The 17,791-nt window shown below is 44.9% G+C and overlaps 10 protein-coding genes across 10 annotated transcripts; 5 read left to right on the top strand and 5 right to left on the bottom strand.

The window, feature by feature from the left end:
* Positions 1 to 153: 153 nt before the first annotated feature.
* Positions 154 to 1,839, bottom strand: VTP01DRAFT_9699 (uncharacterized protein; the record flags this gene model as incomplete). The annotated part of the gene is made up of 1 exon (XM_069388952.1): positions 154 to 1,839. One exon carries the CDS (start codon positions 1,837 to 1,839, stop codon positions 154 to 156), a length of 1,686 nt encoding a protein of 561 aa, XP_069240118.1.
* Positions 1,840 to 2,040: 201 nt separating this feature from the next.
* On the top strand, positions 2,041 to 2,940 carry VTP01DRAFT_9698 (uncharacterized protein; the record flags this gene model as incomplete). Its single annotated transcript, XM_069388951.1, has 4 exons — positions 2,041 to 2,203; positions 2,281 to 2,348; positions 2,410 to 2,417; positions 2,478 to 2,940. 4 exons carry the CDS (start codon positions 2,041 to 2,043, stop codon positions 2,938 to 2,940), a joined length of 702 nt encoding a protein of 233 aa, XP_069240117.1.
* A 300-nt stretch (positions 2,941 to 3,240) lies between these two features.
* VTP01DRAFT_9697 (uncharacterized protein) lies at positions 3,241 to 4,089 on the bottom strand (the record flags this gene model as incomplete). The annotated part of the gene is made up of 6 exons (XM_069388950.1): positions 3,241 to 3,264; positions 3,325 to 3,494; positions 3,559 to 3,712; positions 3,780 to 3,839; positions 3,915 to 3,984; positions 4,043 to 4,089. The coding sequence occupies 6 exons, from the start codon at positions 4,087 to 4,089 to the stop codon at positions 3,241 to 3,243; spliced, it is 525 nt and encodes a 174-aa protein (XP_069240116.1).
* Positions 4,090 to 4,283: 194 nt separating this feature from the next.
* On the bottom strand, positions 4,284 to 6,667 carry VTP01DRAFT_9696 (uncharacterized protein; the record flags this gene model as incomplete). Its single annotated transcript, XM_069388949.1, has 9 exons — positions 4,284 to 4,799; positions 4,880 to 5,133; positions 5,194 to 5,304; positions 5,370 to 5,414; positions 5,477 to 5,753; positions 5,816 to 5,882; positions 5,993 to 6,052; positions 6,131 to 6,470; positions 6,571 to 6,667. 9 exons carry the CDS (start codon positions 6,665 to 6,667, stop codon positions 4,284 to 4,286), a joined length of 1,767 nt encoding a protein of 588 aa, XP_069240115.1.
* A 599-nt stretch (positions 6,668 to 7,266) lies between these two features.
* On the top strand, positions 7,267 to 8,838 carry VTP01DRAFT_9695 (uncharacterized protein; the record flags this gene model as incomplete). Its single annotated transcript, XM_069388948.1, has 1 exon — positions 7,267 to 8,838. The coding sequence occupies one exon, from the start codon at positions 7,267 to 7,269 to the stop codon at positions 8,836 to 8,838; it is 1,572 nt and encodes a 523-aa protein (XP_069240114.1).
* Positions 8,839 to 9,003: 165 nt separating this feature from the next.
* On the top strand, positions 9,004 to 11,169 carry VTP01DRAFT_9694 (uncharacterized protein; the record flags this gene model as incomplete). The annotated part of the gene is made up of 4 exons (XM_069388947.1): positions 9,004 to 9,028; positions 9,083 to 10,317; positions 10,389 to 10,770; positions 10,841 to 11,169. The coding sequence occupies 4 exons, from the start codon at positions 9,004 to 9,006 to the stop codon at positions 11,167 to 11,169; spliced, it is 1,971 nt and encodes a 656-aa protein (XP_069240113.1).
* Positions 11,170 to 11,821: 652 nt separating this feature from the next.
* Positions 11,822 to 13,667, top strand: VTP01DRAFT_9693 (uncharacterized protein; the record flags this gene model as incomplete). The annotated part of the gene is made up of 7 exons (XM_069388946.1): positions 11,822 to 12,162; positions 12,218 to 12,421; positions 12,482 to 12,724; positions 12,785 to 13,162; positions 13,227 to 13,365; positions 13,440 to 13,565; positions 13,644 to 13,667. 7 exons carry the CDS (start codon positions 11,822 to 11,824, stop codon positions 13,665 to 13,667), a joined length of 1,455 nt encoding a protein of 484 aa, XP_069240112.1.
* Positions 13,668 to 13,882: 215 nt separating this feature from the next.
* Positions 13,883 to 14,301, top strand: VTP01DRAFT_9692 (uncharacterized protein; the record flags this gene model as incomplete). Its single annotated transcript, XM_069388945.1, has 2 exons — positions 13,883 to 14,000; positions 14,063 to 14,301. The coding sequence occupies 2 exons, from the start codon at positions 13,883 to 13,885 to the stop codon at positions 14,299 to 14,301; spliced, it is 357 nt and encodes a 118-aa protein (XP_069240111.1).
* Positions 14,302 to 14,379: 78 nt separating this feature from the next.
* Positions 14,380 to 15,977, bottom strand: VTP01DRAFT_9691 (uncharacterized protein; the record flags this gene model as incomplete). The annotated part of the gene is made up of 4 exons (XM_069388944.1): positions 14,380 to 14,437; positions 14,503 to 15,659; positions 15,752 to 15,813; positions 15,878 to 15,977. 4 exons carry the CDS (start codon positions 15,975 to 15,977, stop codon positions 14,380 to 14,382), a joined length of 1,377 nt encoding a protein of 458 aa, XP_069240110.1.
* A 486-nt stretch (positions 15,978 to 16,463) lies between these two features.
* VTP01DRAFT_9690 (uncharacterized protein) lies at positions 16,464 to 16,920 on the bottom strand (the record flags this gene model as incomplete). Its single annotated transcript, XM_069388943.1, has 3 exons — positions 16,464 to 16,703; positions 16,758 to 16,827; positions 16,895 to 16,920. The coding sequence occupies 3 exons, from the start codon at positions 16,918 to 16,920 to the stop codon at positions 16,464 to 16,466; spliced, it is 336 nt and encodes a 111-aa protein (XP_069240109.1).
* Between the last annotated feature and the right edge of the window lie 871 nt (positions 16,921 to 17,791).

The following is a 17,791-nucleotide window of genomic DNA, read 5'->3' as shown; positions in this document are numbered from 1 at the left end:
CGAGCTTTTCATGAATCTATGCGTGTACTGTTTCCTTGATCTCACTGATCAATCGCGAATGGAGAAATCATCTCTTTGTTTTCTTCAAAGTATAGTGGAATGTATGTACATTGGTTCTATTAAGAGACAAGCCAAGAGAAGAAAGAAATATTACTATGGCTTAAACTGCAACATTTCGATATCTGCAGGCATCAGGGGGACGTACACGGGCTCCTTGGGTCCTTCGCAAGACACGTTCAGTTTCTCTCTAGAGTCCGCCATTCGATTGGCGAACACCACGCGAATGTGCTTGTACAGATAGACCCGTTTTCTCTCTGTTCGACAAATATGCAGTTGGATCGCACAGCGCAGTGACTGGCGGCCTTGATTGCCTTCCTCCTGGATAGCATATGACTTTTGCCGCAGAAACGTTTTTGTACGCTTTGGCATTTCCGTCACATCGTAAGGGATCAGGAACAGTTTGATGGCAGCCTTATTTGGGTTTTTGATAAGAATTTGAAGCTGGCCCTTGGGCGGAAGTCGATATGGGTGCCCGAGCATGTCCACCGTGCCAACATACGGTGTCGATAGGGCGGCATCGTCGTCCGGAAGATCGTAGAATGATGCTGGGAAAGTGAGGTTGAGATGTGGAGGGCATTTTAAAGAGGGTTTGCAGTTGCCGTAGCCGAGCACCCCAATTTGTGCGCGGAACATGATGGGTTTCGATGGCATCATGGACATCCGACCGCTCAGCAGCGATTCCTCGTAGCTTCCTACAAAAGAACCGCAAAGATGGTCGATGCTACCAACAGAACTGCGTCTTTGACTCGACAGCAGCCACGCTGAATGTGGTCTGTGCGCAGATCGAGAAGGAGTGGATGAGGGCGAAGTTGAGTATGCAACGGTGCGAGGGCCCATGTGACCATGGTGGGTATACTGCATTCGTGGCATAGGTATAGGGATAGATATAGGAGATGATTGAATGTTAAGATCGTCTGGTTCTTCCTGCGACGGATCTTGCTCCATGGCTGATAAAGATAGGCGAGAAAGACGTCGCATAGAGACATGTGTTGGCGCCAATGCTGGCGAAGACGATGTAGCGTGGTGACCACCACCCCGTGGGATAGATACTGGAGTCAGGAACGACGTGGTAGTTACAGCCGGCATTTCCTCAAGACGCAACCGAGCCGAAAATTGGTTCACGAATGTATCTGCTCCCACAGAATCCGTTGGTGCCATCTTGACATGCTCACTGTACACGACTTTGAGAGTTATCCGTCCTAGCGGTGTTGATATTCCTGGCTGGAATTGATGAGCTTTCAACACAGTATCCTGAGGAAACTCGCAGCTCGTGGGAGTCCCCGTACTGCAGTGATAAGCGACTGAAGTTCGGTGCGATAAGATGACAGATGCTGCTAGTTGAAGCTTGCTGGCAACGCCCTTTTCCAGTAGCCCGTGGATCGGCATGGATCGAGTGTACGTATACACAGACTGTAACAATAGAATCACATCGCTGTCACTTTGGATATGGGAGGAGTCGTTGTCATCGTTGTCGTCGTTGTCTTCTTGGTCGCTCTTATCAACGGACAATATCCAGCGTTCGAGCAAACCGGTTGGATCCTTTTTCCGTACAACATTGATTATAACAGTTGCTCCCGAGACGGTTCCATGCACTAGACGTTGCAGACTATCGCTGTCGAGTGCAAGGCAGCATTGTTCGTTGTGCGAATGGTGACGGACACAGTGGTATTCAGAACCCAATCTTGATCGCAGCGGTATCTGCAAAAGTTTCGAAATCACATCAATTTGCGCGCTGTTCCAAGCAACAGGGCTTTGTTCGGTATTGATTACTATCGGCATGAGCACATTGCAAGGGAAAAGAAGGAAAAAATTCTTTTCTCATTCATCTGTTGCGCTGCATTTTTTTTCAAGCAGTTCGTACAACTTGCCTTTTCCGGAGAATGACCCATTGCTCCGGGTTGAGCAGCATACCCATTTTCATGTGCTCTGCTTCTTCTTGCCCCACCGCTTTTCTTGCTCTCTCCTCCACACATTTCGAAAATGGTCTCGACAAGCGGGGCACTGAAAGTTGCTGTGGGCGTACCAGCAGCCATCCTCGTCCTGACTCATTTGAAATCGCTACCTCTTGCTTATACCCTTCGTTCGTGGTGGTTGCTACGTGCACTGGTGAAGCGCGCCAAAGCACGCAACTTGGAACCTGAACGTAGGTTAGCCTGTCCCTTTTGCAAAAAAGATAATGACACCCGCAGTGAGAAGCTTACGCCGACCCCATCCATGTAGCTCTTTTCAGCACCGTTGCTCAGGAACACCGATGTCTATACGATGATATTGACTACAATCAGCATATGGTAAACCAGACTTAATGATTTTATGATACATCATCTCTAATTGACGGTGAATAACTTGCAGAATAACGGGTAAAAGGAAAGAATGACGTTGAGAATGCACATTGACAGACTAAAGATCTGTGTGATTAGCATGTACAACAAGGTTTTGGATTTTACACGTATCCAGCTGTTGTACGTCTTGTTCCCAAGAGTCATGATGGAGCCGAAGCATTACATCTTTTGCCACAATGCCGGTGTGCTGACCTTGTTCCGAAAGGAGATTCCACCGTTGGCAAATTACACGATTCAAAGCCGAGTTTGGACATGGAACGAGAAATGGGTGTGGTTACAGCATCGATTCATCTTGACAGACGAGCCAAACAAGCCTGTAGCTTGCATCGCTGTCAGCAAGCTTGTCTTTAAAAAGACATCCGGCAAAACCGTTCCTCCACATCAAGTATTTGAACTTTGCGATCATGATCTCTCTGATCCTGCCATAGAAGAGCGACGAAAGCATAACTGGGAAATTGCTTCCAACTTACTCAAAATCGACGCCTTGGTTGACGATCCTTACGATTGGGACACCCAGCTGCTACCTGCAGCGAAATTGTAGAGAGAATAGAACCGGATCACGCCCTTTATCCCTCTTAAACGTACAGTAGATGCTATTCTATATATATGAATAAAGATCGCTCTTGTACTTTTGTATCGGAATGCATCCTTATCGCAACATTGGTTTGCTCAACTTAAAAGGCCATTATACTCCGAAACATGCGATCTGTTAAATGAAAGAGTATGCTTGTAGTTTATATAGTGCTCGGTGTGCAGGATATGTGCGACGAGGTCTTCTAGATATGCGACATCCAGGAGGGGAGGAGAGATAATGTGATTTTCTGGAAAGAACAACCCCAGGTCAGATTGCAGCGTATTCAAGAACCTATAGTGAAAATCCTATGTTAGCCGCTGAAAAGTGTACACTGTCACAATCGATAAATACCTGTTTCGGCTGCAAAAACCCTAACCAATCTGAGGTAGTTGTAGGCAAAAGTCCCATTGCATTTACTTTATAAACACCCAGCAGGATCGTCAAAAGGTGCAGTCCAATATACAATGCTTTGGGCACAAGCAGATCAGCAGCGCCGTTCTTGGTCTCGAAACGCTCAAATGCTGGTTTCGACTCTTGTTAGCTCCATTTTTCTTTCTCCTTATCTGGGTTAGCCCTAAGACTTACTCTGTCGGGTGGACATGATAGCTTTAGCCGGTTGGAAGAAGAGCATGGCTGTTATCATGACGCTAAAAATCTGCACACCGGTACCGGTCATGTAAATCATAATAGCATTCATGGGTATACTCTTGGCCGGTCCCCAGGCGACGTCCCAGGCTCTCTAGGAATTGGTAAATGGCGTGTATCAGCTTATCAATTCACTTTTCTCAGAATTTTAGAATACCAACTCGAATCTTCAAGGCAGTGTCGTCGTGTGCTTCCTGAGTGCTTGTCGCCCGTGATGATTTCTACATATTCATATTATTTTTTCTTTAGTTTATCTTGTTCAAAATATTAGAGCTGTTATACGAGAAGGGGCTTACCGTGCTGCCCTTGAGACTATGCAAAGTTCCTTGCTCGAATCCGACTGGATTAGCAACAGACGAACGTTGTCTAGATTGTTTACATTGTAAATCTCGCACTCTCTCGTAAGCGTTTTGAAGAATAGTACCCTTTGTTGGTATTAATGGGCGCAAAATCTACGTTCCACTTCGACATTGATTGCAGTACTCTAAGGAAAAGCGCGGTGGAGCTGGGATTCAGCCGACTTCAGCTCTGCCCATTGCCCATTCTTTTTTTTTTTTTGTTATGGAATGAGATCTAATGTGGAGCAAAGTATTATTGATTGATAAATTATGAAAATGTTTGTTTATTTGCTATAGATACTGTTACAAAGTAGATTGTATGCAATATTATTCGCCATCAGGCCGCATGGGTTGAAGTTTGAGAGTTGGGATGTTTCCTTCCTCATGTCCAATATCAGGTTTTATGCTCGTTATGTGAGCATCTGGCTTCGCTGCTGCGTGGATAGGGGATGCAGCCGATCCTACACCTTCTGATGACGTGGCTACAGAGAACGAGTCTTGGTGGAAATGGGAGGAAGAAGGACTGATCGCGTTTTCGACAACAACGTTGCGATGCTGTGCGCCGCCGCTGCCTATTTCCGTGGTAACCATGCTGGTACGCGAAGAAGATTGGTTATCGTAACTGTGGAAACCAGGTGCCGGTGGTGGCATGTGGAAACCAGAAGTTGACGTTATAGGAGATATGTTATCGTCATAGCGTGGCGGAGGAGGAGCAGCACCAGCGTTGTCGTAGTCCTGCTGATACATGTGCTTGTCCGCTCCATCCTTTTCACCTTCTTCTTCCTTGCGTTGTCGTCTCTTGCGGAGCAAAAAGAATGCAAGAAGACCACAAATGATACCAGCCTACAGTCGAAAAAAAGTCTCATTTCAAACTCCTGCTCCTAATGCATCGATGCAATGGGAAAAATGGATGGAACACTTACACCGGCTACAGAACCGACAACAGCACCGGCGATGGCGCCACCTGATATTCCACCACCATTGCCACCATCGTCACCATTAGAGCCGTTGTTTCCATTGTCACTGCTACCATTTGAGGAGTTTGTAGAATTATTCATCATAAAGTCACTTTGCCACGTCCAGGTATTGATATCCAGGATACTAAAATCATTTCGCGAAGTGCCGGTGTTATCGATACCGAACATGATGAATAGACTGCTATTGTTAATGAGAACAGCTGAATTGGTTGCAATCAATATCCTGTGTAGTTGTAATTGATAGACCTTGTATTACTAACCACCGTGAGTGTATCGTGGACCTGCACCGTTTCCGGAAGGATTGATTCTTGTCCATGCCATTTGCTCGAAATCCAATATATACAAATAATCAGCTAGTGGTCGTGCCAAACCTAACAGACAGTAATGTGTCTTAGTTGCTAGCATCTTGGAGAATTATACATAGCTTCCACATTACTCAGGTCAGCGCCACCATATATGATAACATTATTCGTGCCAGGAACTATCGAATTTCAAAGATGTCTCCGTAAATCTCCAATTACATTTATACTTCCCATGGCTTACTTTTGGTTGCAGTAGGGATACGACGTGCTGGAGGCGTGATAACACTGGTGGTCTGCCGGATGTTCCATTGCAACGTAGAAGTGTTGTAAATGAGGACTTCATTCATAGGCGCTCCAGACAGGCTGTAATCGATTGTGCCGTTGGTGTAATTCGCAGTGGGCGTGGCGACTAGTCCTCCAACGTAGTAAATTGAGGCGCCATCGTTGCCCAAAAAGACAGCTTGCAAGCATCGCGCGCCAATCTGAGAAGGTACATCATCGTAGTACCATTGTCCAGACTAGAAAAATATGAGTGTAAGCCTAACTGATAAATCGGGCAGAAACTTTGCGATTCACTTGCCGAGTATTCCAGGAAATAGATTGCTGGTGGATAATAACTTCCAAGAGTGTAGCCTGTGCCCAAATCGCTGAAAGAATGAATGGGGATGGATTAGAAGGCTCAAGTAGCACAAGATGTTACAAAGTGTATGTGTGACAGACATGTATACACACACATACGCAGACATATGCAGGTTACCTTACACCACCGTAGCGGACAAACAAAGTCTCGTTGACAGCAACCAGTGATGCCTGATAACTGTTTTGATAACAGAGCAAGGACATTGATGTGGTTAGAAAAACAGTCTTGATTGCAGCGCAAGTACATTGAACTTACACTTGTGGCACCCCAGTGCTGTCGATGCTACGCCACGCGTTTGTGTCAGGATCATAAACTACTGTCTGATATGGGATTGCACTGCCATTATCGTAACCGAGACCACCCTGCATCAGGATATCATTGCTTCCTGGAACGTTTACGAATCCAAACAAGAAATTTGGTGCAGGGTCTAAACCACCGGCGCTGATACCTTGCCAGCTTGATTGGGCCGCTTGCAGCGTGAAAGGTTTGGATACATCAAGCGAGTAAAAGTCGTTCATGTTTGTTGAAGTCACTTCCTCGTTTGAATACGAGCGGCCGCCGTAACAGTAGATTTTATCACCAGTACTCGCACATCCTTGTGTTAGAAATTACAGACAGATGATAATTGTTTAAGGTTAAGACAGCTCCCAGAAAGAGTTTAATAAAACGCCTGTTGCCCATTCGTATTTACTCACCTACGCCTGATCGAGCCCCAGGTTGGATTTGTGCGAATCCTATGTGGACTGCCGAAAACGCAGCGGCAGCAAAGAGAAACCACGACGAGGCGGTCATGCAAATACCGGGGAAATGCTAAAGCTAAAAGAAAGAAAAGGATACAAAGGAAGACCGAGACGAAGGAATTTGTACATGATGCTCATGGTCTCACAAGCTTCTCTCTAGTGTAACATCCTCTAGTTGCAAGGATGGCTCAGCCAACAGGCTGATGCTGAGAGTGGGGTACACACTTGATACAAGCCCTCCTCCGTGATATCATCAAAAATGTCTCTCAGATTGCGTAACTGTGGCAGCTCACTCTCAATAGACAATGTTGGGAAGACATAGGTGGCAATGACAACTCAATCCCCGTCTCTGGCTGATCTAATATGTAGCTAGGTTCCTGAACGAAACTGTACACAAACTAACTGAGAGAGTCAACAGGATCGCTGTTTCCGTTGGAAGAAGCGTTAAATACGCGTAGAATGAGCTATATTCTGTAGTCTTACGTTGTGCCACATATAATGCTCAATACCAAGAAAAAGAAAGAGGGAAGGTTTGCGGGGACGAAGAACAATCAAACTTTGAATCAGACGCGGTGCCTGAAAATGGCCGTGCTGTCGACGACTGCATTTTAACGTTCTCCTTCCACCGCACTGATCCCCTCTCTTCTCTTCATGCGAAGTCTACCCAGCGTACGACAGGACGACTCGTTGTCACCCATTGACTGCGATTTCGCACGAATGCAAGACTTGAAGGATCCTTATGACAGTCCAACGGACTATATCCCGTCTCGATCAAGGCAACCGCGACGAGCGATTCGACGGCAGGATCGACACTCCTCCTTTTCTGCCGTCTGGCTGTCTGACAGCAATTCTGATTATGATGATTATGTCGATGACGAAGAAGATCCTTTGATTGAGTTGCAGCGAATGGCACACGATATTGTTGAAGAACCGCAGCCGTTATTCGATCGCGATAGTGAACTATTCCAGTCTCCAAAAGTTAACAGCCAAGAACAACAAGCTTCAGACCTACGCCAACGTCAAGAGAGCGACGGAATCCTTTGGCCCTTTATCCAACCTGGAGGCGAATTGCTGTATGAAAAGACAGCTTTCTGTCTATTTATGATCGTTTTTGTGGTCAAGGAGACAGCATTTGCACTCATCGTATTTATCGACGCGCTCTTCTGCGCTTTCATTGTCAATCCATTCATCTCATTCTCTCAAATACTGGGATTCAACAAGGATGTCAGTCATGTATATCCTATGCGAATGTTAAAGGGTCGCCCAATCCGCGGCATATATCGACTCTTTGCTGTTTGTATACTCTGCAGTGCAGTGTACCTTGTTCGCAGCTATTCAAAAACACATTCAGTGGTACCACTTGACAACATCAACAGTAACAATACCACTTACAGGGGCTCATCATCATCATCTCCAAACACTAACACATATCGCGACCATCCCACGCCGATGTTGGATCCAAACACACAAGAAAAGCTACTCCGACAACTATTGCAAGACAATGAACCTCTCATCCAAAAGATTGTGCTGCAACAAGTGGAAAATTATCTATTACATAACGACAAAAGCAAGCAGTACATTGACGAGATCATCGAGAAATTTAACGAAAATGCACCGGAGGGCGTGGACAGCTCCCGACGATTCAACTACGCATCGGCCACCTCTGGAGCACGATATATACCACAATACACATCAGAAACATTCAAGCCAAGGAAGCATGGACCACTGACTACGTGGCTGCAACAAATAACTTCATATTTCTCCAAATACGAACCATCAGTGCTACTCGCACTCCTCCCTGACAACGAGCCTGGACAATGCTGGCCGATGAAAGGTTCAAACGGAACACTTGGAGTCCATCTCAGTCAACCGTTATATATCCACAGCGTTACGATCGAGCATATAGCAAAGCAACTGGGTGTGAGTCTATCGTCTGCACCAAAAGACATTGATATCTGGGGCCTCCGCGTCATTCGAGTTCCACCAGCAGGATCAGCCAGACTGCCCTGGATGCCTGGCGACGAAAGTCCCGATGCACTGTATCTCGGATCAATTCACTACGACATTAACAAAAAGTCAACACAAACAATAAGCATTGAAGTACACCGAAAAATACCATTCCAGGGCGTCATCTTCCGAATTCTCAGCAACTGGGGAAATGAAGACTACACATGCATCTACAGGGTAAAAGTTGGTGGAAAACCCGTCTACAATAATATGTAAAAGCCCCTCATTCCATTTTACTTCAATGTATATATTCATTTGCTGTATCGTTACATATAAAAAGGTTCTTAAATTGCAACATCACTGCTCTCTTGACATGTGTCGATTAAAAATACCAAGCTTTGCTTTACTTGTGTGACACATACTCTCTTTCCAATTTTGCGTATGCCAAGGAACAGACCATGCCTAGGTATATGTCTATCTTTATGAGAAACTCGGACTAGCTCTGATATTCGTTATCTAGAATGTAAAAAGAGTCGACGCAAGTGCGTTTGGCTTCCGGATTCGAAAGATTGCGAACGGTGCGTTCGTCTTGGCTTGGAATGTCTAAAGATCCAAAAAGATCATTTCGAATCGGCAGATTTAGACGATGACAACGGCGAAGACGAAGTAGTAGAATGCGGGAACCAAGAGCTGCAGCTCTGGACGAAGGAGGTTGCCGAACTTTACAGAGAAATAAGCAAACTCGAGAGAACACTTGATACATTGGTCACCAAGAATAGCCTGTCTGCACCACGACGATCCGACGGCCAAAGAGCAAAGAGAGCAAAGGCGTCAACGACGACAACTACAGAGCAAGATGGTCCGCAGTGGAAACTAAGCTTTGTTGATGGAAAACTTCGGCTCGAAACAGACATCAAAAGCATTTCAGAACTTCTTAGTTACGGTTGGGCATCTATGCGCTACCTGTCACCATTTTCTGGCCTATTTGATCAGGAGTCATTATACTTTGAAGGTATCGAAAGATCGATTGTTCCACGTACGTTCCAGGCTATTTCCAACGTGTTTCTGGAGCTACATGCCAAGAAGACCGAAATGACGCTGTCCATGTATCCGCTAAAAATCGATCCTCGCATCCTTGTTGATTATCTAATCAACGAATACCTAACGAGCGCAAACGAGCGCAGACCACTCATACATGTACCGTCATATCTCAAATATTACAGAGGGCTTAAAGATGTTATGCAAGATGCAATGACAATGGCCATCTGCTCGACTATGGCCATTACGATGCGTCCAAGGACTGTCAACACAATAGAACGGCGGCGCCACGCGGAATACTTCTACATGAAAGCCAAGGATCTTCTCGCCGATATGTTCGATGATCCTTCGCGACGCCTGGAGACCGTCATCACTATCTCGTTTATGCTTCATTTCATCATGTTTGTGATGCTAAAATTCCACGAGGCCCGTCGACTCGGAAGCATCTCATACATGATCTGCAAAGATATGGAGATCGAGGCCAAGAAGACGGAACCTCCTCCGATTCAACATGCAATTTTCCAGCGCCACAATCTGTTTATCGGCAGTATTATGCACATGCTTGATTTATTCATAGACGACAGATTCGTCTGCGAGGTGCCAATGTTTGATATTCTCGTTACCTTGCCAGATGAATCGCCGAGAGCAAAAGAGCACGTTGACGTATACAACCATATACTGCGTCTCGGCAACACGGATTATGTACGACATATTTTGGTAAGCCGTCTACATCATGCGACTTGATGTGTAAGTTACTAACTGATCATTCCGCCTCTTGATATCTGCAGCAAGTTGTCCATGACATGTTTAATGATCAGGGATGCGCTGTACAGCTGGAAGATATTTTCTGGCACAAGCAACGTGTTATGGAATGGTGGAACACTGTACCGAAGGAGCTGCGCCTGGGCGATGATCCATTTTCAATTGAAATGTTTGGCTGTTTAGAGGAGATCGAGTCTACCAAAAAGGCAATCTTTTTCGCATCCTTGCATTCAGTGACCATGTCCATCCACTGCGCGTTCTTGAGACCGCGCGTATCGTCGGACAGCGGTATTGCCGACCAAGTTGCACACATGGTACGAGAGCACGCGAAAGCAGTGGCTATTCGATCAGCAGAGCTGGTCATCAAGGCACTTACTAAGATCAGCCAGGATGAACATGTAGCGACCTGTAAGTTCAAAAATTGGGAGATGTTGCTCCAAAGAAAGGAAGTATATTTATAATTTTTCCGTTCTTCTAGTCACGCTTGAATACATGATGCAGCTTTTCAACTCGTTATCTATACTCTATTCCTCCTGCGGCATTGTTATCTCGGAATCAGCACAAGCAGACATCAAGACATGTCTGGAGAATATCCGCCATATTTTGATTCCGGACGACCACAATGTGCCTGTAACTGCTTCTCCTCTCGTGTCCTTCTTCAGATCCGGTCAGAAAAGTGCTCTCCAGGCATACCTGGGTTATCCTTTACCTGGGTACGCGTTTCTGGCTGATTTCTTAAGGGCAAGTCTCCTGCACTTGGATATTCATACGGGTTTTGCCTGGCCCGAGGCAGAATCACCGCTATAATTATCCTGAATTACCTAGCCTCTCTCTCTCTCACACACACACATACTTGCACATCGTTCTTCCCAGCCTTGAGTGTGCTGGTGCACGCTCTACCTCTCTCTTCGCTACTCTTCTTTCTCTCTATCCCTCTCTCGTTTTCTGTCGTTTCCTAGGAATCGACGAGTGTACATAAACCTTGAGGATCTGTATAAATTTGAACTCTAGCAAGAATGCTCAGTGATGGTTCCTTCAACTTTCCATGGATTTAAAAAGGCTCAGTATAATCCATCTTTTAGAAGGGATAGTTATGCTCTTTATTGCCAAATTGAGAATAACTACTCGCGACCTCTCATCTGTATTCCCGAGCGAGTCTTGGCACGTTCGGGTGAGAGCTTTCAAAAGTGTACTGCACGGTGTCGGATACTGCATACAAACTAAAAAAGAAACCATACAGCAAACAGAGAAGTCGTTTCCGCTGTAGTAAAGTATTAGTTCTGATAGCTCGAGCTCGAGCACTAGAAAATCAGGTTTTCGGACGCAACAATGTACAGTTAACTCGAGGAGCGGGCGGGGCATTCTCCGCGCATTTCAAACTGGTCGGATTGGTCCAGCGCATCATCAGCAAGAATACACAACAACGGCTTTACCGCAACTTCCACATATTTGGCGCGTCATGCATAGATCCTCAGTGTGGCTGTGGGCGTTTTTCGCGCTGACTGCACTGACAAGCAGCGTGGTCCGAGCATCTGCTGATGCGGCAGTTGCCAAGACCACCATTCCAATCTCTCCCGACTTTACCAACGTAAAGTTACTGCGAGTACTCGACCTTCGAACAAATATCGTGCAGGAAGATCTCGGTGTTCGCGCCAAGAATATCCAGTCTTATCCAGTCTCTGAGTATATCTTTATGCTTCCTCAGGAGGAGGAGGAAAAGGCCGCGAGCGTTTCTGCGTTCCTTCGCCAGGAACCGAAAACCTCGCTGTCTATCACGCAGGTCGGCTTCGACTCTGAAAAGTAAGTAAAAGCAGGAGTATATTTTGTGGATCGATCTAATATTTATGTATTACAGACAAGTGCAACTGTATAAGATTACATTTGATGAACCCGTGCAGCCTGGCCAAGAAATCCGGTTTGGTGTCAAGATTGCCTACACCCACGCGTTGGAACCTCTGCCGGCCAGAATACCTCAAGTTGCTCGACAGTTCGTTCTGTACAACGGCAATGTATACTCTTACTCGGCCTATCCCTCGGATGAAATCAAGACCACAGTGCAGTAAGTAATAAACGTAAATTCAAATTTTTGCACGCGTGTATGTATGCTAACAATAAACAGACTACCAACCAAGATGATCCAGTCGTTCACAGGTGGAGACTTTGTACAGCAGAGCGGAAACAAGATCATTTATGGACCTTTTGAGAATGCTGGACCGGAATTGTTCGCTCCTCTGCGACTTCACTATGAATATTCGAAACCACTGTTGACAGTTACCGAATTGCGTCGCGATCTCCAGGTTTCCCACTGGGGCAACAACCTAGCAGTCGAAGAAGACTACAAGCTGTACCACGCTGGTGCACAGTAAGTTGGAGAGTCATTGCTTGATTTTTGGATGAATGATGCGAAACGCCCTTTTTTTAGGTTAGAAGAAGAGTTCAGTCGCATCACATACCAAATGACTAGGATGGTACACAGCCAAACAAATGTTTTGAAGGACTTGACATTCCGTCTGCCTGCTGGAGCCCGCGATGTGTATTATCGAGACGAGATTGGAAACGTCTCCACGTCTCACTTTCGTCCAGACAAGGATGCAGCCATTTTCCAGTTTGCACCGCGGTATCCTCTTTTCGGTGGATGGAACTATACCTGGTACCACGGCTACAATGTTGACTTGAACAAATTCGTACGTTACTCCAAGGAAACTGGACAGTATATGTTGAACGTCAATTTTGTCGACAATGTCTATGATATGGCCGTCGACAAGCTTCGACTCAACATTGTCTTGCCTGAGGGTGCTACGTAAGTCCTTGTTTAGGCCTTTCAGTGAGTATTCTCGTATTGACCCTTTATATTTATATGTTAGCAACGTCAAGGTCCATGCACCCTTCAAGCTCGATCGTGAGGAGCATGCCACACATTTTACAAACTTCGATTCAACTGGTCGCTATTTGCTTATACTCGAAAAACACAACGTTGTGAAAGAACATGAGCAGCCTATCCAGGTAACATATTTGGAATTGCTGGGTATATATACATATATATATTCATGCTAACATTTTTTCTTTCTACTACCTAGATCACTTATGAATACCCAAGCTACAGGCTTTTGCAGAAACCGCTGGTTGTTTCCGGTTGTTTGTTTACTCTTTTTATGATTAGCACCATTCTATCAAAAATCAGCTTCACTATTGGCACACCAAAGGTAAGTCTATTCTTGATCATGTCACCAACCTCTTGGAAGATTTGCGCTAACCAACGAACTCCGTTACTCCGCATACAGAAACCCGCACTCAAAAAGGAGTAGATCAAGCGATCACAAAAACAGAACTCAACGAGCAATATATATAGGTTGCTTAAAGAATATGAATAGACAGCGCAAAAAGAAAGGACTTAATCCTTGCTTTATCTATGATGTGACATCAAAGTACTAAAGACTACTAAAACGGACAGAAGATATCAATAACGCCCTTCATTCTTCTTTCGTTCATTTCATAAATTCCCTAAAAAAGTTGTTAGCATATGAGTAACCTTACATTCGCCAACGTTGCAAGTGATATTCAGAGCACTGCAAAGATCCCATTTGACATCGATGATTTCCTTAGCGATCACGGTGTCCAACTCTCAAGCAAAGTACGAGGTAAACTGCCGATATTTACAAAGCAAAGCTGCAAGGCTAGAGCTGCTGCTCCTTCTTTTTAGAAGTGTGGTCACCTCCTGCTCCAGGCGACATTGATCTTCAAGATGTAATTGTGAAACTGAAAGGAGGGGAGGAGGGTCAGCAGAACGGTGTCTGTCAACTTGCATGCGATTTTCTAAACCGCGTAGAGGAGCTGCCAAATCTGTCGTCCCACGCAAAGGATTTGCTCGCCGAGGTGGAGCAAGCGCAATGTCAAGTGCAGGAAGCCATTGAGATTATCCAAAAGTCAGCATTGCAGTAGAGCCTCTGCTATTCGCCTTCTTTTTAACGGTCCTTTTTTGTATATTTTTTTACTTATGCAACAAATGACTTTCTACACCTAGTTGGCTTCTGCTTCGAGTTCAGTGCCACGCTTGATCTTGCCCCAACCAATGAGACTATTATACAAATAAATTAGCTTTTTCAATATCCTGCTAGTATATCAAAGATTTGATAGACTCACCGCCAGTGTCTCTCAATCTTTCTGGATAGAGCGACCTTGTCACCGACTTCAGTGCATGTAGGACCGGTCAAAACGATCTTTGCAAGATCAGCCTTGACACCAACAACGCGACCGCCCGTAGAAACGGAACCAATGTTAACCAGCAACAGTTCACCCTTAGACAACTTGGCAACCTTGGCCTGCTTCTTATCGTCAGTCTTGACACCCAAAAGTCGCCGAAGCAAAAAGTACGAGATTTCCAATTCAGTGTAAATAGATGGCAGGGTTCCGGGATAGCCGAGAACTTGACCGACAAGTCGATCACCACGGCAGAGGGTAGGATCCATCTGTGTACCAACACCAATCAAACCACCAGGAACAGCAAACTCCAGCTTGTTTGTTTCGGCGGCCAAGGTCAAGATCTTGGACAGGATAGGTCGTGCACGGATCTTGCCTTCTTGATCTTTGATAATTACACCAGGTCGCACCTCAATCTCATCGCCGACCTTCAAGACACCCTTCAAAATGGAACCACCCGCGACACCGCCCTGAAGCTGGTTAATATCAGCACCGGGTTTGTTGATATCAAAGGAACGGATGACGATTAAACGAGGACTGGCTGCGAAATCACGGACGGGGACTGGAATCTTCTTGGTAATGTATTCGTTGATGGCATCAATGTTGTACTTGAGTTGTGCAGAGATGGGGATGACGGGAGCACCGTCAGCGACGGTACCCTTGACAAATGCCAGGATATCATCGTGCTGTTCTTTCGCTGCAGTTTCCTTTACCAGATCAACCTTATTCTGCAAAATAATGACATGCTTGAGCTTCATGATTTCAATGGCGGCCAAATGTTCAGATGTTTGAGGCTGAGGGCAAGATTCGTTGCCTGCAATAAGCAAAAGCGCAGCATCCATGACTGCGGCACCTGAAAGCATAGTTGTCATCAAAATGTCGTGACCTGGACAGTCGACAAACGAGACGTGTCGAACAAGCTTCATTTTTCCACCGCATCCAGGGCGTTCGCACGGAGGGTTATCTTCTTTAGCTGAACCGTATGATCTGTAGCAGCCGGGACGAGGGCATTCTGGATTCTCGCATTTATAGATCTTTGCATTGGCATAACCGAGCTTAATGGTAATGTTACGTTCCATTTCATTTTTGAAACGGACAGTCTGTAGGACAAAAATAGAGCATTCAGTTGTTTCTGCTGCTGCTGCTGCTGTTGCTGCTGCCTTTCGGTGCGTCTATCGCAATCAATAGATACCTGTACTCCAGAAATTGCTTTTACGACAGTAGATTTACCGTGAGCGACGTGACCAATGGTACCTAAAAAGCAATTTGTCTTAGACTGATTATTATATGCACAGTACTACAGCGTTGAGTACACTACCGATATTGATTGTAGCCTGCTTAGAAATGACTTCAGGCGACAATGGTGTAAGCTTGGTTACATCCACTTGGACGCTTTGAACTTCTTCGGATACTGCCATTATAGATCTGAATAGGTGCTAACGTTGAGCATTCCAAACCAATTTATAGAACTGCTGCTATGCGTCAAAGCGACTCACTGTATACAGTCCCGTTACAAAACCTTGTACTTTTTGAAATAGAAAGGAGCACTCTCTTCTCCCAAAATCCCAAATTTTTTTTTCTTGGACGACTGTGTCTGGGGGAGAATTTCAGCAAACATCTGTGGCTGCAATGGATCATGATACTGCATATTTAACCCCTTGGAACCAAATTAATAAATATTCTTGTCGATCTAAGGACGACGAAAACTTACCATATTGGTTCAAATTTGCCATGTAGTGCAGTTGCTCCGAACAATGCCAACCGGATCAATCAGTAAAAAATCCAGGTATTATAGGCTTGTATCCACTTTTACTTACCGAGTCATCTAAAGAGAAGCAGTCTCAATATTAGTACCTCAATAATATTCAGAATCCAGGATGAACTGCAAGGCTTACCGTAAAAATCTAAACCCTTTCGGGTCCCACATTCGCAGTGGTGGGTTGATTTGATGTTGGTCTGACAAATGGTTCCGGGCGGCCAAGTCCTAGCCAGACTCTTGAAGCGATATAGTACATATTCTTAGAGGCATTTACATCTCTGTTCCACAGCATGCCGCAGTTTTGACAGTCAAGAATGCCATGGTGAGAGATGTTATCCTCACTAGTAACATTGCGAAGGCTCCTCGCCAAACAGGAATGACAAACCTAGGTCGATTGATATTAGCTTTCGTCACTAGTAACTTGCTAGTCGTTCCTTACTTGAGAGGTGCGGTACTCGTCAATGGTCACAATAACTGCCTCTCCTCGCGCCTCGGGCCGTTTAAGCATTCTGTATAGAATGCCGACAATTCCGCTTTCATGTCCTTTGATTTGAACTCCATCTTTTCCGAACATACCGTCTCCCAAACACAATCAGCGACATTTTGTCATTTGCTGTTGAGACTCCTTTTACTCTTTGCCATTTCTTCTCTTTGTGAGGTCTGTTTTCTTCAAGCAAGGTGCTACGGACCGCGGATATCGGCTGGCATGGTATCCTATAAATTGTGATGAATTGATTAAAATATATATGAAAAAATGATGTCCAATAGTTTCTATCTTCCACAATGTTTGTATTGCTTGTATTTTTTTCGTTTTTGTCGATATTTTTTTCTTTTTTTGCGGTTTTTTGATCTGTTTTTTTTTGTTTTTCAGCATTGTATTTTTTTCCACCATTAATGATGTTCGCTAATTCTTCTTGAACTCTTTGTCTTCCTTGCAGATTTTGAAATCTTGTTTTAGCATGTTGACTTGAATAAAATGCAAATAATATATCCATGTGCTGAAAAGTATATGCACCGTATTCATTATAAATATTGACGCTGGCAGTTTTGCAAGTCGAAAATCTTGAATCAATTTGCTCGATGCCATTCGCTTTCTTCATCTTTTGCAATGCTCTTGTCCTATTCTTTGATCCAATAAAGGCGCTATACTCTTTCCTGCTCACTCGCCTGATTTCGTGTTCATCTTCTCCATAACCATAAGAAGCTGTAAAAACATGCTTCTGGCCTGAGTCAATAGAGCATACTGAAAAATATTCTTCGATTTCTGACATGCTGAAGTCCTCTAGCTTCAAGTCTATACTCGCCTTCTTTCTCGCGCCAACTAGAAATGCACCGCATAACCATCCGTTATAATTTGGTTTGTAAACATTGCATCGTTATCCCTATAAACCAGGAGCATAAATAGGTTGTGTAAATGATATGTCCGGAAAACCTACGTTAAGAAGCGGTATTTCGTCAAGTCGAAAATTTTCT

Source organism: Rhizomucor pusillus, assembly GCF_041956525.1.
Source record: "Rhizomucor pusillus strain CBS 183.67 unplaced genomic scaffold VTP01scaffold_7, whole genome shotgun sequence".
In the NCBI taxonomy this organism is placed as follows: domain Eukaryota; kingdom Fungi; phylum Mucoromycota; class Mucoromycetes; order Mucorales; family Lichtheimiaceae; genus Rhizomucor; species Rhizomucor pusillus.
Note: the sequence above shows the minus strand (reverse complement) of the source record. Positions and strands in the feature narration are given on the sequence as shown.